This window comes from Bombus terrestris, chromosome 3 (genome assembly GCF_910591885.1).
Source record: "Bombus terrestris chromosome 3, iyBomTerr1.2, whole genome shotgun sequence".
NCBI lineage: Eukaryota > Metazoa > Arthropoda > Insecta > Hymenoptera > Apidae > Bombus > Bombus terrestris.
Window position 1 is genome coordinate 18,384,737 of NC_063271.1, and position 24,017 is coordinate 18,408,753.

Here is a 24,017-nt window from a genome sequence, read left to right on the forward strand (position 1 = left end):
TCTCGCTGCAAGTCCAGACGAGTGCCCCGAGTCGCGTAACTATCTTGGCGCGAGTTTCGAACGAAATACGCACGAACTTTCGCGTAATTGCGTAATTGGTAGCAGGTGTCGGGCGAAAGATTCGAGCAGCGATCATGGCCGTCAGTGGAGGGAATCCGAACGAAGAGACGGGGGCAGGGTAAGAGGAGGAGGAAGCGACACGAGGCGAAAACTCGAAGGGAAGTGAAAAGATAGCGGAGTTGCGGTTCTACGAAACCGGTGTCGGTGTCAGAGTCGGCATTCGCGTCTGCGTCTGCGACGATCTCTATAAATAATTGGGGGAATCCCGCGGTAGCAGAAGAAATTGCCGTATTCCACGGCAAACGTGGTACACTGTCGTCGAAATATTTGCACGACTTCCTCCCCTTCGCCTCGTCTTCCTCTAATTTTGGCCGGCAAACCGCCGAAAACTCTTCGACCAGCGGACGCTCGTCTTCTTTTTCTTTCGCGACCGAGAACGTCTGCCCGACTTTGCTCCAATTTCTATTTTCGACCGAGACGTTGAAACTTTCGAGGTAGATACGTTCGCGATCCGACGACGACCGATTCGACGAGAATCGAATCGCGCGTCGTTCGGAGCCTGTCTTTGTCATGGTCGTTGTTGGCTGTCCACCTATCAGGCTATTAGCGTTGAAAGATATTCGTTTTCGTTCTGACGATATTTCGTTCTAACACCAAGCACAATTCACCAAACGTTTACAAATGAGAAGCATCCGGTCTATCGGTAAATTCGTAAATTCTAAAGACCAACGATTCGTTGCGAGAGGTACAGTTAGTTACATAAGTACTGAAAAAACACTCGTTATATTTTTATTTCATGAAACCGACAGAATATTTTCTCAAACTAATAGAGTAACGTTTACCTATGTTCTATGTCGTAGACGAATCCAGCGCGTATAAGAAGCGACGAGCAAAGCGGCGGAACGGCAGCGGTGTCGTCCGGAATCGAAGGCCGGAGAAGCAGCGGCGAGAGCGTGCCAGTGCCGGTGCCGGTATCGGTGCCGGTGCTCGTGCCTCTCGACGGACCGAGGAAACAGGGACGAGAGACTACGTTTCCTTTCTGCCAGGTGCGCTCGTATCCCCATCCAAAGTGGCTAAGAGCGTAAGTCCTCATCGAGTGCACCAGGAGTGCTCGAGCGGAGGGGAGGTGCAGGTACAGGTGCAGCAGGAGAGACGAGCACCGAGGCGCATGCCTTACCTGGGGCCTGATATGACAACCCGGCTATCCGCCATGTTTTACACGGTTGAAGTCGGGGACACCAGATTCACCATTCTCAAGCGGTATCAAAACCTAAAGCCAATCGGTTCCGGGGCACAGGGGATCGTTTGGTAAGTGATAGCGATTGTCTAGAAAATCATCGACCGTGTGTCGAAGCTTAACTAATTTTAATTAAACTTGAAGTCGTAAGTAAAGTAAGCGCAGGATTTCCTGCCGTTTTCCCACAATTTTGACTGATTTTAAGAGAAACCGACGATGCACGCGAAGAAAGCAGTGCGATGACCGAGTGGGTAGCACTCAGCCATTCCATGGTTTCGTTTACATAATTGAAACGCGATTAGAACTGCCGTACGAGTGGAAGGTGTGCAGGGTCGTCGACGACTCGCCATCGATCGATGAATCTCTAATTATTATTTGCGCGCGTTTGTTGCAGCGCGGCGTACGACACGGTGACCGCGCAAAATGTCGCGATCAAGAAACTCTCCAGACCTTTTCAGAACGTGACGCACGCGAAGAGAGCTTACAGGGAATTCAAACTTATGAAGCTGGTCAATCATAAAAACGTAAGTATATATTTTCCTCGTATCGGACGTACACCCACGTTGATAAGTATTGGAAGACGCTCAAGTGCGAGAGGACCCAGATATTCCAGCCGATACTTAGAAAGGGCAGCGTACCCTATCTTGATTCGAATTTCTGGTTATTCTCTATTCGACAGATAATCGGTTTGTTGAACGCGTTCACACCGCAACGGTCGTTGGATGAGTTTCAAGACGTGTACTTGGTGATGGAGCTTATGGACGCGAACCTGTGCCAGGTGATTCAGATGGATCTGGATCACGAGCGTATGTCCTACCTGCTTTATCAGATGCTGTGCGGCATCAAGCACTTACACTCGGCCGGTATCATTCACAGGGTGAGTCGCGAGTGGACATTCGATTATTTTCGGTCACGACCAGATTTACGAGTTGTCAATCCTTTTTTTTTTTTTGGCGCCTCCTATTCGTTGGTTACGCGTAGGATTTGAAGCCGAGCAATATCGTGGTAAAGGCAGACTGTACGCTGAAAATTCTCGACTTTGGTCTGGCTAGGACCGCTGGGACAACCTTCATGATGACGCCGTACGTGGTGACGCGATACTACAGGGCGCCGGAGGTAAGGATAAGAAAAAGAACGCGAAACGCGAACGCATATCACGCGTATCGGTATAGCGTTGGCGAATAGATCAGGATACAGATCATTTCTTATAACGTCGATTTCATCGATTCGTGTCGCGAGCCTCGATTTTCGCTACTAGAATCGTGCCAGTTTCCCCTCAGTCTCGTTTCTTTCTCGACACACCGTGTACACCGTGATCCGGACGATCTGTCGTCTCACAGGTGATCCTCGGGATGGGATACAAGGAGAACGTGGACATTTGGTCGGTCGGATGCATAATGGGCGAAATGATTCGGGGTGGTGTGCTGTTTCCCGGCACGGATCACATCGACCAGTGGAACAAGATAATCGGTAGGTCGCCGTGATCGCTTGCCCGTCTTCCATCGAGGAACGTGCGCGCTTTAACACGCGCCCGCTGGACGTTTTTGCAGAGCAACTGGGAACACCGGCGCAGGAATTCATGCAGCGGCTGCAGCCAACGGTCAGGAATTACGTTGAGAACAGGCCGCGGTATCCGGGATATCCGTTCGACAGGTTATTCCCGGACGTTCTGTTTCCATCGGACTCGTCGGAGCACAACCGATTGAAAGGTGAGTGATCGGAAAAGCTTCCGCTCGAGGAGGTTCATCCTTCGCTACGTTTCTTCCATGCCCGTTTTTTCTTCTCGTTCCGTGTTTCAGCCAGCCAAGCCAGGGATCTATTGTCGCGCATGCTCGTGATCGACCCCGAGCGACGCATCTCCGTTGACGATGCTTTGCTGCACAATTACATAAACGTGTGGTACGACGAGGGCGAAGTCAATGCCGTAAGTGTTGTCGATCCTACGTTAATCTCGCAGTCTCGCTACCGCACTCGCCTCGCCTACATACGTACCTTCTTCTACTTCCGTATTATCCCTCGACCACGTTTTTACGTTTGTAAAGGGGGCGGGGTGAATGGTGACTGTGGTGGGAGAAAGAAGGAGAGTATCGATCGGCGACCGATTCGAGTCGCGTCTGTCGAGTGGTTCTTTCTTTCGAGAGAACGAGAAAGACGATTGATCGAATGGTTTTGTTGGACGTTTGTTACAGCCTGCACCAGGCCCCTATGACCATAGCGTGGACGAGAGGGAACACACGGTGGACCAGTGGAAAGAGCTGATTTACCAGGAGGTGATGGAGTACGAGACGAGCCACAATCCGGCGACGGTGGCTCAAACGTCCGAGAGTGGTGATTCTCGGTAGACACGCAAGAACCTTACCACCTTTCGCGTCAGGGGCGCACCTAGACTGTCCGATCTATTATACGTACATATATATACACACGCGTGCGCGAACACCTACCCGCCCACGCACATACACGTACACAGGCCCACGACATATTACGACAGATGCGTGTGTATATGTATGCATGTATGTATGAATATATATACATATACATACATATACAAATATATATATATATATATATATATATATACATATATACATATATATATATATATATATATATATTTATATATATATATTCGCGGAAATGTAAAGAAAGGAAGCGACGATTAGGAACAGTTTCACGTCCATGGAAAAGACGTACGTTAAACGAAGAGCCGTTTTCGTTCGAGACAAAGAAGATCGCGGAACGAATGAAACCAGGATAGAAAAGGAAAGTGCGAGAGAGAGAGAGAGAGAGAGAGAGAGAGAGAGAATGTGTGTGTACGCGTGTGAGAGGACGAGAGCGAGATCGAGCACGACCGAGCAGGAGTGTGTGCGAGAAGCAAGGAGAGAAAATGTGAGATGGAGCGAAAGGTAAAATGGTAAAGCGCTTATTTGCGAGGAAAGAGCGAAAAGGAAAGAAAATAGTCGGCAACAGAGAGAGAAATATGTCGTTCGCGCGGACGTACGAGGCATAACGAGCGCGCGTTTGCGAAAACGTATATGCGATAGGAATCCCTGCAACAACCAAAGCATCGACGCGATTCGGAGGTCCGCCAACGAACGCGTTCACTCGACAAACAGGATACATATGTACCGCGCGACGTTCGTCGTTGTTCTCGCTCGGTCTTCTTGTTCCGCTTTCCGAGCGTATCTCCTTTGTGCGGGAAACGCGCATTCGTTCGCAACGAACGTTCTCCGCGATCGAGCTTACAATTAGTTGAAAAGCTTGCAACACACGCGTCGCCGATCGATCCAGAACTCTGGAATATCCCGTTTTCCAAACCGACCTAACGCAACTGGTTTGTTGTATCTGGTCGCGTCTCACGTGCTCCAGTCGCGTCTCACGTGGTCCGGTCGCGTCGCGAACCAAACCGAACGAGAGTTCTATGCTCCTTCGCCTTTTTTTGTCCTCTTGTTTCTTCCTCGTTGTCCTTTTCACCTACCACACTTACTTTCTTCTTTCGCTCTTCTACGATCAGAAATCAGACAATTGGTTTAAACGAAAATATGCCGATGAAAACGATAAACTGCCGAAAAGATTTATCTTAGTTCGCGATCGTGCCGCGCATCTTTTCATTACTGCCATCGTATCGAACGAGCCGCTCTTTTTTCTCCCTGATCGCGCGCGATCGATTCGTCGACCCGTCGCGTTTGTTGCAGCGAACGTGCAACGAAACGCGATGACGATTGATTTTCTCCGGAGCAGCATCTTTGTACTCGCGTGTCTGTTAGATGATCGAGGAAAACTCGTCGCGACGTTGGTTCGCGGCAATAACGACGCGCGGGCAACACGCGGATGGAACGCGATAAAAGCGTACTTGAATGATTCGAAGAAAGTGACGTACGATGAGAGAGTGATAGAGGGGGGAGGGGGGGGAGGCAACGAGTAAGTAAGTCACATAGTCGATCGAAACGAATACAATTTTCTACGTAATTCCAAAAGCGTCCAAAGTACAGGGTGTCGCTGAATACAAGAGCTCGAGCATTCCCTTTTCAAAATCCGAATTTCGATTTACCGTGATTACGCGTTTAATCGTCGAGCGAGAACATTGTGTGTATTTTTATATGCGACTCGAAATGCGTGCTTTTGTCTCATCGTTTTCGTGCGCTCGTACGCCACCGATATTTTATAACGTTAACTTTGTAAGATGGAAAGCCGAGAAAGAACACGAAGAGAAAGCGAAGGGATCCAGCGATACCTAAAATAAGCATCGTCGAGCACGACAAGGCCACAGTCGAATCCGTTTCTTCGAAAACTGAAAGTGCAATGTCGCGGCGATTGATCCTCGAGTAGCGCGACGATGTTATCCGCGGTTATACTTGTCGATTGTATTTAGCTAGATAGTTCCTTAGGTAAAAACTCGTTTTCCTTGTGCAATCGTACGATCGTCGTGCCATTGGACGACGACGAATGCCGTCGCGATGACAATTAGAATATATATATATATATATACGACATATAATATATAAATCTCTCTATATATTATATTATATTATATTATATTATATTATATTATATTATATTATATTATATTATATTATATTATATTATATTATATTATATTATATTATATTATTATTATTATTATATTATATTATATTATATTATATTACATTACATTACATTACATTGTATTGTATTGTATTGTATTGTATTGTATTGTATTGTATTGTATTGTATTGTACTGTATTATTGTATTGTATTGCATTGTATTGTATACACGAAGAACACTATCCCGTAACTTCTGGAAAATTTAACTGTCGATAAACAAACGGCAATAATTGGCAAAGTTAAAGTTTCGACGATGATCGTTCGTGCGCGTACAAGGGGAATAAGCACGAACGACGTGTTCGTATCGTTCGTTTCGGCGTTCCTTCGTTTCTTGCTGGTTACTGGAGGAACGGCGACGACGTCGACTTTGTTGTCGCCGTTGTCGTAGCCGCCAGGACGCAACCGCGGGGTTTGTCTCTCGACCAAAAAGAACGCTCCGCCCAGCGACGTTATTACACATTTCCGGTTATGCTTTAGGGAAAGGACTTACGAGCGTTGTTTGTTTCACGAGGAACGTACTAACTTTAGGGTTAAGCTCGAGTAAAGGGAATGCGCGTTATTCCAAAGCGACACGTTTCGTGGCAATATCTGTACAGTAGTCGAACCGAGATACACGACTGAAATATCTTTATTTTTGACGGCGATGACGATGACGTCGACGATGACAGTGACCATGACGATGACAGAAACAAAGATAACGACTACTACTAAACTGGTGATTATTAATATTACAGTTAGTACTATTGATGCTACCACTACTACTACTAGTATAATTACTATTACTATTATTACTATTACTACCGCTCTATTACTACTGCTACTACTATCACTACTACTGCTACTACTACTACTACTACTACTACTACTACTACTACTACTACTACTACTACTACTACTACTACTACTACTACTGCTACTACTACTACTACTACTACTACTACTACTACTGCTACTGCTACTCCTACTACTACTACTACTCCTACTACTACTACTACTACTACTACTACTCCTACTACTACTACTACTCCTACTACTACTATTCCTATTATTTGTTTATTATTATTTTTATCATTATCCTATTATTATTATTATTATTATTATTATTATTATTATTATTATTATTATTATTATAAAAATGAATGTATTTATTACCGTTTATTGCGAGTCGAGTTATCGAGACGATCGAAAGGACAGTGAGTAATTGTAATGTAAACGTTGAATTTTTATTTTCCACGACGATAGTCATGTGAATATATTGCTACAGTCCGATCCAAATAATCAAGCTTTTGTAACACTAATTATAATAAAGTAACGGTGATACTGCTAATCGCGTAATTGTATCGCACACGGTAATTCGGATATGAAGCGTCGAGTGGCCACGTAGGTAGGAGAAATTTGCGTGTATCATATAAGTGAGATATAAGTACGCCAAAAATCTTTACAAATTCATACGAAATCGTTCGTTTTAGTTTTCACTTCCTTTTTACTTCCTTGCGTATCTAGTGGCAAGTCAGCGACAAACAGCGGCGAAATCGCGGCGCTCCCTTCGTTCACGATGGGTATGCGCACAATTTTTCTCTCGCTCGAGGAGAAAGTAACTATAAACAGCCGTACTCCTCGAGCGAGTTCTCGACGCTCGGTCTCTGTCGTCTGCGATGTTACCGGGACGGTTGACGAACGTGCGCAGACGGCAGAGAACGAGAAAATGTGGCGAGATGCTATTTTTCCACGCGTGTACGATGTCAAAGTCTCTTTCTTCGCACAGTGCGAACGCGCAGAAAGGAGTCGGTGAACCGTGATTCCTTGTAATTTCGTCCAGCTCCACGAGCCAAAAGCACAATATCTCGACGCTTTCGGGACACATCGAATTCGCTTCTGGCGAGCTTTCCTTCTTCCCATTCAAACGATATCACGCGAAACAGAGGGACGCGACACGGAAGCTCGGAAAAGCGGAAGTCAGAGGGAGAACCGAGAGAACGGCGGACCTCGAAAATCCTCTCACGAACGAACGTTAATACTGCGTGCGTATTTCCTTTTCCGATGGACTCGCGACTTGTACAACCGCGACCGGAATTTCTAAAGATTTTTGGGTATACGCTCTATATGTCGGCGGACTGACGGAAATAATTGCTGGTTGTAAGCCGGGAGGAATGTAGGATAGAGGAACGAGACCGCGACGACGTCCGCGAGAGAAAAGGAGAACAAGATTGCCAGGTCTCGAGGAAACGCGGTCGCATCGGCAGATATCGAGATCGCGCGATTTCCGGCGCTTCGAGGTTTTTCGTAGAATTGTAGACGCGGTTCGCGCCTCCGAATCGATAGATACAACACTATTGTTTGTACCGAGTGCGTTTTTTCTTATTTCGTCCGTAGCCGGAACGAATTTAGCGGGTAGTATCGATAACGATAACGCGCTCTAGGCATTACGATAATAACGATAGCAATAGCGATAGACGTAATAACGATAATGAAACGAGCGCTAGAGCAAAGAGAATACGCGATAACACAATAATTGTTACACGGTCGTAGTAGATGGGATGGAAAGGGCTTTCCAATCCTTTCCGGAGAACACGTGTAAAACGACCTTGTCGACACGATTACTTTCAAAACAGATTTAAACATATAGCACGACAACCTCGTATACGATATTTGCACAACCAACCGATAGAAACTTGGAGCGACCTTAGAACGCGCAATATCGGTGACCGGAGACGACGAGAACGTAATTAAAGTTGAACTAATAAAGCAACAGCCGACAAAAGAAATTCGTAATAACGAATCACGATAATAACGATAACAACAATAATAATAATAATAATAATAATAATAATAATAATAATAATAATAATAATAATAGTAATAATAATAATTACAATAATATTAATAAAGATTTACGGTAATCGACGTTTACTCTAGCATTAACTTTAACGCTAATACTATGGATAATGTTAATGTTAACGATACTACTAATAGTACTACTAATGGTAAAAGTAACAAAGAATAGTAATGCTAATAATAAGAGTAATAATAAAGAAGAACAAAATTAATAACGATAACAATAATAATATTATTAATAACAATAACGATAATCGTGTCCATTGCCTGTCGCAAAAGGAAAACGATGCATAAAATAACCGGGTACCTACAAAGTGACGTGCCTTTGAGACTTTTCGAAGCAAACGATCGGTTCGCCGTTAGCTTTCGACTTCCGTCCGTGGAACCCGGTTCCGCGGACGTGTCCGTATTGCGCGTTTCGAGGGAAACTCGACTCCTTCGGCAATCGCGATCGTGCTCGATCCTTTAGTCACCGCATCTGCGACACCTGGCAACGAATCTTCCGAGTTTCGAGTCGTGAACCCACTACCTAGATCGTAGATAGGCAACCGCCAGCGATTGCCAAGAAACGGAGAAAAAGTGAGAGAGAGAGAGAGAGAGAGAGAGCGGAAGCGAGTGTGTGCGCGTGTACGAGAGATAGCAAGAGAACAAGGATCCGGGATTGTAACGATAAGAAAATAATAGTCGACGATAACTAGCGGTCGAGTAATGAGCGAATTAACGATAATCCTTTTCTTAGCGCGATAGAGCAGGCATAATAGAGAAGCGACGAATATTTTGAAACGATTTAATCGTCGGCCAGTTTAGGGGAAGGGAAAGAGCAAGTAAATGAAGCAAAATAACAATGTCCATGTTGCTAAATATTAGCGGTGAAGTAGTTTGCGTATAGCGACGTGTTAGTTTAAAATTAGTGCGTAGTGCGAGTGAAACAGATAGGATGAAATGGAGGAACACCGAGAGGGTGGAAAAGGGAGCGAAAGCTTGAGTGAACGCGAAAGAGAACACGAGCGAAAATTATCGCGTGGATACGCGTTTATATATATATATATATATGTAGAGTGGTAAAATCGAGAGTATTACACGTACGTCAAACATACACAAACAAATGGACAGACGTGTTGTAAAACGCGGAGGGCAAGAATAAAAGCAAGAGCGAGAGCAAGAGGAAGGTTGGATCTAAGAAACGGAAAGGATAGTAGCGGAAAGAAGGAAGAAACAAACGAAGACGAAAGAAGCTAGATACGCAGATACACGCGAGAAACACACGAAGCATAGTAGACACGTAGATTACAGTTAGGAGATAGAATTTTAGGTGAAGTTATCGAGCCCGTTCCTTCCTATTAGATATGGTAGCATTAGAGATGCCCGGCACGCCTCGAAACGAGGACACGTGGTCTGCACCTACCGACTTGGTGGAAAAGAGCTTCGCTCCAACGGCGTTTCTTTTGTTTCTCATCGAAGAAGAAGAAGGAGAAGAAAACGAAGAAGAAGAAGAAGAAGCAGAAGGAGAAGAAAGAAAAGAGGAGCGTTAGACAACGGCCGCTTGTGTTACTTCCTCGAGCCGTTCGTTCTTCTCGATGCATTCCATGCTGCGTTTCGTTCGCGACTTTTCCCAATGGATCTTTCTCACGAAGATCGACTTTCCCAGCAATAAAAGGAAACAGAGAGAGAATAGACAAAACAAAGGATAGGAACGCGTTCGAATGGCACGCATGTAGGGTAGCGACATCGACGCGACGAGCGCAGAAAAAGAAAAAATTCGCTTTGTAATTCGCAGAGGCGAATAATCGCTGCAAGGCTAGGGCGCACAAGGAAAGAATAGCGAAAAACGCGAGACAGAGAAGAAGGGAGTCAACGAAACGGTAAATGGTAAACAGGGAGAGAAAGAGAGAGAGAGAGAGAGAGAGAGGGTGAGAAAGAGAGTGTGCGAGAATACCGTATCCATTGTAGTCGCGCGTAAATTATTATAAATATGAAAACATTAATATTATCACCGAGCATATTGTATACCTCTTCTGTACATACAGCTGAACGGCACCAACAATAACGAGTTACGATTTATCGTAGCCATGATGGGAAACGGCGAACGTCAGATCGATGTTGCGTATTGTCTTTTTTGCGTGGCGAGCAATCGAAGCGAGTATGGTCGTAATGTAATTATATTACCGCTGCGGTACGATGTAACTGCATGATCGACGGCACCGTATATATATACATATACATATACACATACATGTATATAAATATATATATATATATATGTATATATATGGTATATATAGTATATATATATATATATAGTATATATATACATATTATAAATACATTTCGTAGAACGAGGATCGCGATTGCGAGCGATGATTTTCTATTATTGCTATAATTATTACCATTACCGTGATTACGGTTTCTTACGATGATCGCTGCGACGACGACGACGACGACGACGATTAGTACTTACGCGGATGAGTGTGTTGCGAGAGAGTGGCAGGGTAACCGTAACCGAGTGCTATGTACGGAAAAGTTGAGAGAAAGAACGAAAAAGCGTGTATCGTTGGCGTGCTCGTCGGACGAGTGTCGCGGGGCAGGGAAGAAGGATGTATCCGTCGAGCAGCAGCGTTGTGGACCTTATTTGTAGGTGTAGACTAACGCGAGCAACAAGGGGTTCCTAAATGTTGTCCGGACGATTCGCCAACATCCGAGGGAGAGCGTACAGGCGTGGATTTTCGAGTCGAGCCAATCAGAGATCGAAACGAAACGAAAGAGAAAGCGAAAGAAAAAGCACGGGAAGACGTAGGCAGACGGAAAGTAAAAGAGAAGGGAATCGACGCCCGTACGCGTCCTGGCGATGGATCGCGTCGGCTTCGCACAGCCGTCTTGAATATCGATCGCAATGATCGACCGTGAAAGCCGACTCTTTTTCGCTGATATTTCTTTTTTCACGCACCGACAATGGACCCCCGATTTTTAGTCCCGCAAGCGAATAGGCGAACGACAAAGAGGCAACGCGATCGAGCCCCAGCGTTCATTCTCCGTTTATTTATCGTTTATTTAACGTTTATTACCGTCGAGAAAACGGAACTTCCCCCGATGAAGTTCGAAGCCACGTTTCTAGGCGTAAACGATCATCCTGTGGTTATTTCTTGGCAGAACCGAACCAATGCTCAAACGCTGTTGGTTTAAAGTGAATAAAAAAAAAGCTGAGAAACCAAGATTTTCTTTACCCGTCTGTACCTATAGGCCTGTAACACGTCGTGTATGTGCAGTGGAGTATAAAGGGAATAATAAAGAGTACACACTTTTTATATGCACGGTTTTTAACTCTTTTCGTTTCACCGTCTTCCATTCGATTTTTACGAATGTTCTAGAAATTCAAATATATTTTCATGGTATGCTGCGGCATCTGTATATTCCACGACGAAGGTAAGGAATGCGTCGCCCACGTTGTCACGCACAAAACGAACGACGTACGAATCGATCGAACGATGGGTGGCAAGCTTCAGACGCGGCCAAGTATTCGCGACAAATATTCGGAAAATGACGAAGACGAGCGAACCGATATTTCGACTTGGTAGGACAGGAGGAACAACGAGTTGGTCGTAAGATCTCCGACATATAGACAACGATTTACGCTTGAATCGATCTCAAGATATTCGACGATGGGCGACATTCTACGAAACTGGATACAAGCGAGGCTAGGAATCTTGATCGATCTAACGCCCGAGGTGTTTGGTTACTACACCAGGGACGGCTCGCTTCTCGCACAGATTCTGCATAGCTACGACATAATAAGCCGCGATCAGTTGGGCACGATCGTCGTTACCCAAGACCCTGCTCTCTGCAGAGTAAATCTGAAGCATTTGAAGTTTTGGTTGCGATTCGTGGGAATCGATAGCGACGATGAAAGCATCGAAGAAATTTCCTGCGGCAAAGGTACCACGTCGATGCGCTTGTTCTACAAGCTGTACCTGTGCCTGGAAACCAAGGACAGGTTGCACTTTATCACACTGCAAAAAGAGAGGGAAAAATTCGTACCCACGTCGAAGAAGTTCGAAGTGACGAAAGTCTGCGAGGACCCTCCACCGTATCAACCGATGGAACACCCTTTGTCGAAGAAGTTGGCGAAGGGAAAGGACATCGTTGACTGGCATCGTACCAAACTCCCAATGATACTAGCAAAGTTTCAAAAAGAACGAGAGAAGTTGATGGCTGTTTCCACGTCGTACACCGTAGTGCAACCTAGCGTAGAGCAGTGGCCAACCGAGGTATCTAAGTAAGTATTCTTGGTGGAATACTCTAGCGAGGCCATAACACTCGGGTATCGATATACACGGGTACTAGGAAGATCCGAATTTTATTGCATTTCGATGAAACCGAGGAATATTTTCGATTTATGACCTCGCTATATCCTTTCCACGAAGAGTATCTATGCATCGTCTATCTATCATCCGGGTGCGTCGTACACCGCCTTGTCATACAAGTTACCTTTCGCCCCTGTGCGTTTAGAGTACGAAAACATTGCTAGACACTAGACAGGAGCATAGCGAGGAATTGGACCGGTTTGCTTATCAGCACCGGGTTCGGAAAAAGTCGGACAAAGAAGGCGAGCCAAGGGATAAAGGAAAGGAAGTGGAAGAAGAAGTCGAACGGGAGAGACAAAGGAAAAGAGGAGAAAGAGAAGAAGGAGAAAAAGAGGCTGCGGAGATGAGAGCGATCGCGGATGATCCAGAAATGGCCAGAGTGTACGTCGAGTGGTTAAAGAATCGTAGCAAGCGCGCAGCAACTGCTATCGCTCTGAAATCGAAGATGCAGAAAGCGCTGCTGTCGGAATTATGGGAGAGAGTGGCGGAGAAACAGGAAAGAACGTTCGACGAAGAAATCGCGAAGCGAGTGTTGGATCAGTCGAGATACGAGAAACAGATCGTGACGAAATTGTGCGAGGTGCGCGAGCAGAAGAATATAATGGCTGAAAACCAGAAGGTCGTCGAGGACATAACCGTGGAAGCAAAGGAGGTGGAGCATCGCGCGAGCTACGAAAGAGCTCAGGATCTGGTGAGCAAGCGACAGAAAGACATCGAAATCGAATGTCGAAGAATGTGCGAATTGCGCCGAAGGCTTTTGATGCAAAAGATACGAAAGATACGGGAGAATCACTGGCGATTTTGCCGAGACATCGTCGACGACTTGGCGAGCATCGCGTTGAACGTGGCTGACCACCGACGAGTAAACGACGGTTGTGTATCGCTCGTTCTTCTCAGCGAATGGAAGACGCTGTTTCTCAAGTCGCAGCCCATCTTCGACGAAGAATTACCTTACATTGGAAAACACAAACAACCCTCGGAGCAGAAGTTCGAAATGTTGCTGAAATCGGATACGTGGATGAAGGTTGACAAGATGGATTTGCTGCGAGATGCTCTGTTCGACGATTATTTGGAGACGAACCCACCTTGGAACGAGTCGTTGCCGGAGCTGACCGAAGAATTGCAAGATCTCGTCACGCTGGGACACGCGGTGCTTGGATACATCGTGCATCGACTTCTCGACTTCCTTTATGCTCATCCCGTGGATCGATCTCAAACCTTGCTACAGAAATTCAAGAACGTGACGATCGTTCTCGGGATAGGAAACCCCACGGTTTACGAATTGATTCGAGCGCTGCTCGATCGATCTGCTATTCGGACTGTGAGAATGGAAGACGCGATTAATTATTGTCTCGAACGGTATGTTAGACATTTTTTTACGGATGGGTACGAAGTACTGCTTCGCCGAATCATTCGCTATATTACGTTACAACGAATATACACGTTGAGAGTTCTTACTTCGTTGTACCGTATGCTTCTCGAACGATATGAGATTCTTAGAGTTTTAGTACTTTCGCTATCATCGGGCATTCGCGCACTCTGACTCGTGTTTACGCTAATTACACGCAGCCCAAGCACTCAGCCGAAATTGTGCTCTACCGCCTGACTGGTACCGACGACCTAAAAATACGTAGTCGTTGACAGGTACAAGCAGGAGATGTCCGATGTGGAGTATATCGATTCAAATATAATCGCTGCGACGGCGGACGTCATCAAGAAACTGGAGAGCGAAAAAGGGCGAATCTCGTGCGCCAGGATGGATAGACTCGGTAAAGATTCGAAATGGACGACTTCCTCGCCGGGAACGACAACGAGGAAAGGCATGACTGGCGAGAGAAAGTTATCCGTTTCGGCCAAGTCAGAGATGCAGGAAGAATCGAACACTCGCGATAAGCAAACGCAAACTCCGAGGAACATACCGTACGACGATTTAGATCCCGTATTGACCGATACCGCGTACATTGGTAGGTTCGAGCGAGGCACTCGATCCAATCTTTGCAATCTAATCTTTCAAACTCCCTTTTCCTTTGCACCGAGAGATTCGCGATTCTTGAATTCTCGCATGCACGCAGGTAAGTGGGCCTACGAATTTCTAACGTTGGGCGAACCGATCACGGACGATCTCGCGACCAAGATCTTGATCGAGTACTTGAAGAGCTTGGTGAACGCGAAAGGTTGGGTTCTGCTCGATTATCCCAACACTTACGAGCAAATGTCGCGACTGGAGACAGCGATGACGGGCTCGGCTCCACCTCCCGACCCAAAGTTGCTCGATTTCGACGACGTTACCATGGAGGACATCGAGACTGTGACTCCGAGAATCGTCTTCGAAGACAAGTCCGACCCATACTCGTTAAACAGGCAATTAGAAACAAATCGTAAATCGAAAATCTCGCTAAGGACACTGCGCGTTTGTAAACTCCGTCATTTTTCCATCGATTTTACAGACAGTCAAAGCTGGTACCCGATCCGGGCGCGGAGCTACACGCCGAACCCGCGAGTCGTACATTCGCCACGCTCTTCGTTCGAGTGAAGCAACAACCAAAATACTTCGAAATAGGAGTTCGAACTTACGAAACGTTGAAAGAGGACTCGCCATCGATCGACAAATTCTACGCGTCTCGCAAGATCGCTCGCATTCTCTACTATTCCACCTTCGATTTGGCCACCTTGAAGAAATTGGCCAGACTTATGATAGGCGACCCGTTGCAGAAGAAACCTTCCGAGGAATTGTTCGGCGATGCGTTGAATATGTTCGAGCGAGAGACGAAACGTGGCGCGACCTTGAAGGAGGCCGTCGTTCGACGGCTGGTAACCGAGGAAGAGTACGCGCAACTCGAGTCCGACGTGGACGACGACGCCATGGAAGAGGAGGCGAAGCAAGATCTCGTATCCGACGATTTCCAGATGGAGTTCGAATCGCGACCAGCCAGACCTGGTGAACCCAATTGGCAATGGGTCGACCTACCTTTGCCTTTCGCGTTGCTAGAAAATTTGGCAAGGCTGTGGGAGAGCTTGGAAGAGATCTACGTGGAGGAAATAAAGGAATTGCTCCTCCTCAAGAGCATCCACGCGTCGAGTATCGTTCCATATGCAGATTTCATAACGAGAAACGCGCTAGAGTTTATTAAACGACCTGATACCAAGCAGGATCTGCTGCACCGATTTCATCAGGCGTTCAACGCGATCGACGAGGACGCACGGAACGACGCGGACGTCAAGTGCGAGCTGCATCGTCGCGTGGCAGATTTCCAAACGGAACTTTGGGAAATTTGCGATCGGAGAAGACGCGAAGCTGAGGAGGAACGGAGGCGATTCGTCAACGACCAATGGGCTGTTTACGAGGCGGTAGTTCTGTTTAACACGTACATCGGCATCGTTCAAGCGGAGATCGATCGGTGCGTCGACACGATACGTTTGTTGCAAGATTACTATTTCGGAATGATGAAAAAGCCGCTGCGAGAAATCGGCGTTTCGAAGGTTGTTTTGAATAAAATCGAAATTGAAACGAACGACAGGGAAAACGACGTCGACGATGGCAACGAACAGCGGGATTTCCAAGAGCAGCCACCGTTTGAACCTTCGAATTTTGTCGAAAAATCGCCTGATCGAAAGGGAAGAGGAAGACTGAAAACCAAAGACAGACGGTCGACGATAACATACGCCGCTGCTCCACCTGCCCTCGATAGCGAATCTCTTCGAATGGAGATCGACGACGCGTTCGTCGACAGACAGAAAACTATCGACAACATGGAGAACAACAGCCTGTTTACGAGAATCGTAGAAAACGTTCGATATGTGAGAAGCATCGTGGAAACGTTGTTCGCGGCTAGCAACGAAGCGATTAGAAGAGAACAGATGGCAATTTCCAAGAACAAAGACTTTTCGACCGATTCGTCCGATTCGATCATTGGGAAAATGGCGTCGAGGGGTCAAGATCTAATTTTGGAATGGCGCTACGCCATTACCTACGAGATAGAAAGAGTTCGCGAGAAACTGGACTCTATAGTGAACGTGGCTCGACTGGATGTCGCTTTCTTGTTGGGGACGTTGCAAAGGACCTTCCACGGCATTTACGATGCCATCGTAAACAGGTTAACCATCGGTGGTTTTATAGTTACTTTCTCCTTTAATTCTTATGTCGATCATTTTGTCGAAATTTTCGCCGTTGTTTAACTGAAAGAAGTTAGAGAGAATATCGGAACGTTGACATAAGAATCTATCGATCGGCGCCTATCAATCACGGTTCTTGTGCGCTCACTCCGTTACCGTTTTCATCGTTTACGATCGCACAGATATTGGCGAGAGATGAAGAGCGTGAACGACATGGCGAATGTGTTCTGCTTCGCGATCGAGGAGAGTAGAGTGCTGGAGACAGAGCTGCTACTAGAGGGTGACCGGTTCGTCGTCCGATCGAACGTGTACATGATGGAAGTCGAAGAAGAGAAGCCGAAGCGCGTGGAAGAGATCGCGTCGTCCTCCCGATTCCGAATAGCCAGCCTCGCGCGCTTGTTGGAGATATTTAAACGAGTCGCGCCAAGCGGAATGATATGCGAACGCAGCCTAGTTTATATCTTTCAAGATTTAGCGAGCCACGGCCAGGAAGAGGGAGAGCCGATGTTGCTGCCATGCTCTTGGTACCAACTTCGACTGGGCGAAATTTCGAAATTGCTTGCTAGATTTTTCGGTTCCGTCGAATACGTCGATTGGCGAGAATTTCTCGTTTGCGCGATGGACCTTCCCATTCCGAACTGTCAAGAAACGTTAATAGCCAGGGATCGCTTCAGGATTCAGGATCCTGAGTTGAGAGAAGTGGTGACTGTAGCTCAGTACGGTCGAACGTCGCTGTGGTTTCTCGAATGCACGGACGGTTGTGCCAATGTACAGCAACTTCGTCTCGACGAGTTTCGAAAACGTTCAGAGGACCTGGACGAAGAGGAACTGTACCAATTGGACACTGACGCGACTTTCTCCATGCGAGCGAGCCGACCTGGCTCGCAAGTCGACGTATCGTTGCTGCGTTGCTTGAGTCCCGAAGAAACGCTCAGGCGAATGTTGGCCAAAGAACTGCTGTGTCGGATGTACATGACAGATCGATACTCGGTTAACTATACCGCGCTGCTGTTGGCTTTCTGCAAGGACGAAACTCCGCGAGACGGATTTGCAAAAGCGCTGGCCTTGGCTCTAGGCAACCGTGTCTGCACCGATGTACACGAGGGCGAAAGATACGTCGAAGAACTTTTAGAGCGGAAGCGACTGGCTCGAGAGGCTCGACGACCGTCTCCTGACGGACCTCTCGAGGTAGGTGTCACAAATAATTACCTTCCAATCAGTTTAATCGTAGTTACGAAACTAATTTTTCCAATTTTATGGTTTCTTGAACCATTGTTACTCCTGCACGTCTACATGATCGTAAAACATATTTATATTAGGCCGTCCGAAAAGTGTCTTTCTTTTACAGACGTCTTTTACAACGACGCGTCTTTATACAAACATAAAACCTAATCTGTCGAACGTTGTGATCTTTATTTTGATAGAACAAAATGGATCATACGTAATTCGAGAGAATAATATAAAACGGAAAATGTTGTGCATCCATTGTTTCCTTATAAAACAAAAGAAATTTTTAGGACGACCTAATACTTGCGGGGAAGGTTAGACAAGCTGGAAATTTGAAAAATTCTGAAACTTTGGGTACAAATAAAGTATGTCATTCTTTATGTAATAAAACCTTATTTTTTTCCTGTCGTAATTCGATTTTAAGAATGAAATCATCTCTCGAAAGAAATTCAAAATTTTCTTTCTCGTGAAATGTTTCAAAATCAGTGGAAGATATATAAAAACAAGCTTAAACAGAAGTTGTATCGTTTCATTGTGTCTACTGAATAAAAAAATCCATAGTCTTCGAGCTATCTCCACCCTCTTTAGGAATCATCATTCCCAAAGAAATCTTTTTTTAATATACATGTTAGGATACCTCTGTATACCTCCTTTTCGTATTTGTCAGTGACCTACGCGTTACATTTTTTTCAATCAAATAAACCAATTATTTTAGCAGTTTTCTTTAGCGAACCGATCTTAGGACACGATACCGAATAATTTATCCTGATTTTAAATTCAATTATATTTAATATATAATTTAATAATACGCGCTCGTGTACAGTAACAATTTTTATTAATAGAGGGATATCCAGAGGTATTTTAACACATACATTGAAAAAATCCTCCTTTCAAGGAATGGTTATGCGGGTGAACTTTTATTTAAACTTTTTTCTGACAGTTTTTATCGTTCTTTAGATATCTCACGAAAAAGGAAATTTGGAATTTTTTCCAAATGATGATGATCTCACTTTTTAAAACCGAATTATGGCGAGAAAAAGATAGGGTTGCGTTCCGGATGATATACTTTACTCGTAGCCAAAGATGCGGAATTTTTCCAACTTCCGAGTTACCTAATTTTCTGTGTTAGAGTACATATTATTCAAATAGTTTTGGGGTATCTACGAGTACGATACGTTTCAGGTTGCGAAGACGATCCTGGAGTATCTGATGTATCAGGTCCAAAGAAGAATCGATCGAGATTCGGACCAGGAACTGGAGGAAACGAGCGCGTTGAAATTTTTTGGTGAACCGGTCGTACCTGAGAGTGTGACAACGCTCGAATCGTTCGTTGTTGGTGAACACGCGTCAGCTGAGAGTATGCAGAAAAGTTTCATAATGGACCACGAAGTGGTCATTTATTGGCTTACTCTTGATATTTGCCTTGTAAGGAACTTTTGAACAATTGCAGTTTTTTTATTTTGTACAGCGACAAGTAAATAAGTAGGGAAATAGTTGTTGATAAATTCAACTAATCGAACAGCTTTCTGGGAGGAGATTGTGAAACATAATAAATAGAGTGAATTGCATCTGAAATTGAGACAATAATAGGTGCCTCGGACTGCATATCTATCATGGGCCTGTAGATCTTTTCTTCGGGAAGCTTTTCGATTGTACTACGATATATTATATTACATTTTTACAAAATATATGATGTAGAATTTGAACATATTTTTCTTGTACTTTGAAGCACTGTAAATACAAAAACGGCTTTCTCTGTTTATAACTCGCCACCGTACTTTTAGTGTATCGAAATACTCACGTTCGTCCGGTCAGTTTCATTCTTTTGCTCGATCGTTTCAGACTGTACTGGCCGCGGTATTGTCATGGAACGTATTACACTCGGAACTTATCGGCAAGTGTAAGAGTTTCCCTGAAAAGTTAGCTTCGATATACGAAGAATTGAGAGAGGTGGATCTGAATGACGAGAAGGACATTGTTTTGGCGCATCGACTTTTAAATCACGATTTCATGATACAATTTTTAAGCGCAGCCGCCAAATTTACGGTCAAGAACATGGAGAATATGGTTCAGGAAATCTTACGGGAAAGGCAAGATACGTGAAGTTTTGTGGTTAGATCTCCGTAAAAAAAAAAATCCACTTTCTGGAACGTTTGAAATACGATAATTACAAAACATAATAATGGTAAAACGAGATAAAACGTTAAAAACAATTGTTGAAAAAAGACCCGAGAGATTTACGAGGAGAAGCTTTAACAGGATTTATTATTTCGATACATCACGAGCGTAACTTGTGAAAAATTCTAATCTTCCAAATAAACTGCAAACACATCGTGTATTACGTACACGAAGATACGAGTTACATTTTCCTACGCCTTATTTATTTCGTCGTTTCTATTTCGATTTAACACCGACAACCACGTCCTCGTATCCGTGTTCATTCGCGAATATGCACCTTAATACCATGATACCTTAATAATTGTTCTCGATATAAGCGACGGATTACGAATAATCGTACGTATATTACACACCGCATTCTTCATTACCCTCGTATAAATAGCTAAAATCTGCTTACGCTACTCCCTTCGTTTCAATCGTCGTGCCTTTTACAAAGTTGCGCAAGACGAGTATAACCGAGTACGGATTAAACGTTTAACCAACAAAATTTGTATTTCTTTCGTATTTGTCGATGAAATGTATCTACGAAAATATTCCTTTTCTTGTAACGTCTTGTCTCGATCGTCATCCGAGACGTGCGTGAACATAATGTTGCAACGGAGAACCGTTCGGAAGGAACAACGATCGAAACAAGAAAGAAAATAGTACATAGTATGTAGCAGCCGCAGTAGTAGTAGTAATAGTAGTAATAGTGGTAATAGTGGTAGCAGCAACAACAGCAGTACATAGTAGTAGTAGTAGTAGTTGTTGTTGTTGTTGTGACAGTAGTAGTAAATAGTAATAGTAATAGCGAGAATAGTAGTAATAGTAACAATAATGATAATAATCATAATAAAAAAGGACGTTCGTTTTCAACGAATCGGTTAAACTCATTGACGTTTCCCGACGTCTTCCAACCTTCCGCTTGCTTATTCTCTTATCGTTACTTATTATCGATTATTCGATAATGCCTTGTACACAGTATCCTTATAATAAAGCGGAATCGTCTCGACTCGCGTGTATCGTTCTCCTTTAAACGTTCACTTCGCGTTTAATGTTAACGAGTTTCTTCGAAATAGTAAGAGTCAAGAGCACGATAGAAGGAAGAACGCTGGACACTCGATAGCCATGAAAAACGAGCAACATCGATCTCATCTCGGGTAACACCGTTTGAAATTCGATCGGTAGGAACAACGATTAACGAGGCGCATACCGAGCGTACAGAGGACTGCGTGCCTGTGTTCGATTCCGAAACCTGTTCTCCCGGTATCCAATGTTTCACTCTACAAACACGAGCGGCGCGACGCGCAGAAAACGTCTGCCTATTGGCGTAATTCTACCGTGCTCGTTCTCGTATTCTGTTCCGCGAGATTTTTGTCGCCGCAAGGAAGGTGCATTATTCACAGCCCGTACTCTCACCCTTAACGATTTAAGCATCGAAACCCAAACGATCGAACGTCGTGTGACGCCATCCAACCGCGCACTTTACGTTACACGTGATATGTATTTGTGTGTGTCTCGATTCGACCGAAAACTTTTTTCATTCTCCTTCTTTTTTTCTTTGTTTCTGATTTCTTCGCCCGCGCATTTATTCTCGCACGCCCCGTTTGAAAAACACAACCGCGACAGTCCAGTTTCGTTCCAGGTGAACGAAAATTTACTGGAATTTTTTCATCGAATTTTTTCTACCGCTTCCTTCATCTGTCATACACGATTGCGTGTTTTCAAGCAGCGCGCGCGAATTGCCTTGGCGGTATCGTAGCAAATGTGTGTTTATACGTGTATCGTGTATATGTAAACGCGTGTACGGTTTCTAACATGTTTCGAGGAAACGTGTATAAACGACGAGTGCTCTCGAATACGCGGGGTTCCGACATTAGTTCACGTTATACGCTTAAGTACCGTTTCCGTTGCACGTTCGTTTACACGATTACACAAACCCCTAACGCGGAAATAAACCTTTCGCGACATAATTAACCAGCGTAACGTAATAATTAAATCTCGCAGCTCCGCATGAATCTTATAAAAATATGCTTTGTCTGTGGTTCGTGCTAGAGACCGTTGTTTACGTGACTTCTTTTTATCTTCGAACGACCAAAAACATATATATTCAAGTTTTCTGACAATCTTCTCCATTTTATTATTTCTTTGGAAATCGCGTAAGCTGTGACACCGAACGACGACTGAAAATCGATCGTTCGTTAGTACCTTAATCAAGCCGTGCGAATCGTAAAGACGATAGCACAGACTTTATTTCCATCGTACCGATATTCTTGAATTTCTAGTAAGGAGCAAAACTTGTGACAAAATTCGAGTTTGCAACAGTTGCGATATGCAATAGGTCCGTAACACAGGAAGTCGCAAGGCACGATTAAAACGAAATTGCGTCGGGATGTCGAAAACAAAGGAAGGGATCTGTTTGTCCTATTCAATGGGGAAACTAGCGGGAAGGTGTACGCGATAGTTATGTAACTCGAAGGAAGCCACCTACGACACTGGCTGAAAGGTCGTTTACAAAGCTGTCCTGGATACACAGCGGACAACCGGAAACTCGGCCTGCCGTCGAAGAAGCCTCGAGCTTTCTATGGTTCGTACGTATGTACTCGCGTACGCATATAGACCGATACATACGTGTAAAGTGTACATATACACATATGTGTACTATATAACTATAGTAGCGGGATCCGGAAAGGATGGCACAGCTGCCACTCCTATTTCTCTTTACGCCATTTTCTCGCTTTCCTTCTCGCTTACTCTTGGTAGCGCGTACACACTTGCATACACACACGCATACATATATTCTCACTCTCCTTTGGCACGTTAGCTCGTACGCTACATTCTACGTGGTCTTTAATCTATCGTTGCGATAAAAAAATACGAGGAATAAAAATATATCACGTAACAACGTTTCTCCCATTCGCCGCTGATGACAAAATCACGGGAGAAACAACTCATCCAACTCGTCGGTATCCTAAAGCGGCTGAAACACTGACTTCTTTCGATATTCCATGTTCCTCGAATCCAATAAAAAAGTGTCTTCGCTTCTTTTCTTTTTTTCCGTCTTTCGTTTTTAAGAGATTTACCTTGCTACGTTGAGAACGCGACACGTCGTCGGAGCGTAACTTGTTTCCTACTCCGCGACATTTCGCGTTTGGATCGAAAGGATATCCTTTTTAAGCGATCTCGAGCAGATCGGGTCGCTATCCGATCCAAGACAGCCATCAGCTAGGCTGCGGAGGCGTCAGCTTTATCAGAAGCCACGTGTACAACTTTGGCTTCTGTTTGTCGACCAGCTCGTATTGAAGATTGCTCAGTCCGTCCGTGGAGAATCTTTTCTTGCCCGTCTTTAGATACTCGTATCTGCGTAAAGCGAAGAAATTCAAGATTAAACGTTGGTTATTTTTATTATTTTTTATTATTACGCGAATACCGGATCCAATCGATCG

At 44.7% G+C, this 24,017-nt stretch overlaps 4 protein-coding genes across 15 annotated transcripts in view; 3 read left to right on the top strand and 1 right to left on the bottom strand.

The window, feature by feature from the left end:
• LOC100631091 (JNK MAP kinase basket) overlaps positions 1 to 5,758 on the top strand; it is a 40,986-nt gene extending 35,228 nt beyond the window's left edge. For 6 of the 7 annotated variants that reach the window (XM_012319258.3, XM_048404480.1, XM_048404482.1 and 3 more), the window contains 8 exons: positions 921 to 1,368; positions 1,692 to 1,821; positions 1,977 to 2,174; positions 2,279 to 2,413; positions 2,638 to 2,767; positions 2,848 to 3,006; positions 3,097 to 3,221; positions 3,487 to 5,758. In XM_012319258.3, coding sequence (XP_012174648.1) covers positions 921 to 1,368; positions 1,692 to 1,821; positions 1,977 to 2,174; positions 2,279 to 2,413; positions 2,638 to 2,767; positions 2,848 to 3,006; positions 3,097 to 3,221; positions 3,487 to 3,639 — 1,478 coding nt within the window. In that variant the 3' untranslated portion in view covers positions 3,640 to 5,758. Of the gene's footprint in view, positions 1 to 726; positions 806 to 920; positions 1,369 to 1,691; positions 1,822 to 1,976; positions 2,175 to 2,278; positions 2,414 to 2,637; positions 2,768 to 2,847; positions 3,007 to 3,096; positions 3,222 to 3,486 lie in introns of those variants that run through there. The other variant, XM_012319261.3, reaches the window with a different exon arrangement.
• A 1,171-nt stretch (positions 5,759 to 6,929) lies between these two features.
• LOC125384739 lies at positions 6,930 to 13,001 on the top strand. The gene has a single exon (XM_048404485.1). The coding sequence runs from the start codon at positions 12,373 to 12,375 to the stop codon at positions 12,988 to 12,990; it is 618 nt and encodes a 205-aa protein (XP_048260442.1). The 5' UTR covers positions 6,930 to 12,372; the 3' UTR covers positions 12,991 to 13,001.
• A 405-nt stretch (positions 13,002 to 13,406) lies between these two features.
• Positions 13,407 to 22,672, top strand: LOC100646888 (sperm flagellar protein 2). Its single transcript, XM_020867965.2, has 7 exons — positions 13,407 to 14,433; positions 14,719 to 15,038; positions 15,147 to 15,435; positions 15,522 to 17,168; positions 17,370 to 18,375; positions 19,597 to 19,839; positions 20,257 to 22,672. The coding sequence occupies exons 1-7, from the start codon at positions 13,418 to 13,420 to the stop codon at positions 20,515 to 20,517; spliced, it is 4,782 nt and encodes a 1,593-aa protein (XP_020723624.2). The 5' UTR covers positions 13,407 to 13,417; the 3' UTR covers positions 20,518 to 22,672.
• Positions 20,651 to 24,017, bottom strand: part of LOC100652024 (beta-1,4-N-acetylgalactosaminyltransferase bre-4) — a 38,150-nt gene continuing 34,783 nt past the window's right edge. For all 6 annotated transcript variants that reach the window (XM_012319245.3, XM_048404483.1, XM_003402833.4 and 3 more), the window contains one exon: positions 20,651 to 23,931. In XM_012319245.3, coding sequence (XP_012174635.1) covers positions 23,793 to 23,931 — 139 coding nt within the window. In that variant the 3' untranslated portion in view covers positions 20,651 to 23,792. The remainder of the gene's footprint in view (positions 23,932 to 24,017) is intronic.

Coding starts and splice junctions, on each gene's coding strand:
- LOC100646888 (XM_020867965.2), top strand. CDS start 13,418: ATGAGAGCGATCGCGGATGATCCAGAAATGGCCAGAGTGTACGTCGAG. Junction 15,039..15,146: donor GACCGATACCGCGTACATTG/GTAGGTTCGAGC, acceptor GCATGCACGCAG/GTAAGTGGGCCTACGAATTT. Junction 18,376..19,596: donor CTCCTGACGGACCTCTCGAG/GTAGGTGTCACA, acceptor GATACGTTTCAG/GTTGCGAAGACGATCCTGGA.
- LOC125384739 (XM_048404485.1), top strand. CDS start 12,373: ATGGGCGACATTCTACGAAACTGGATACAAGCGAGGCTAGGAATCTTG.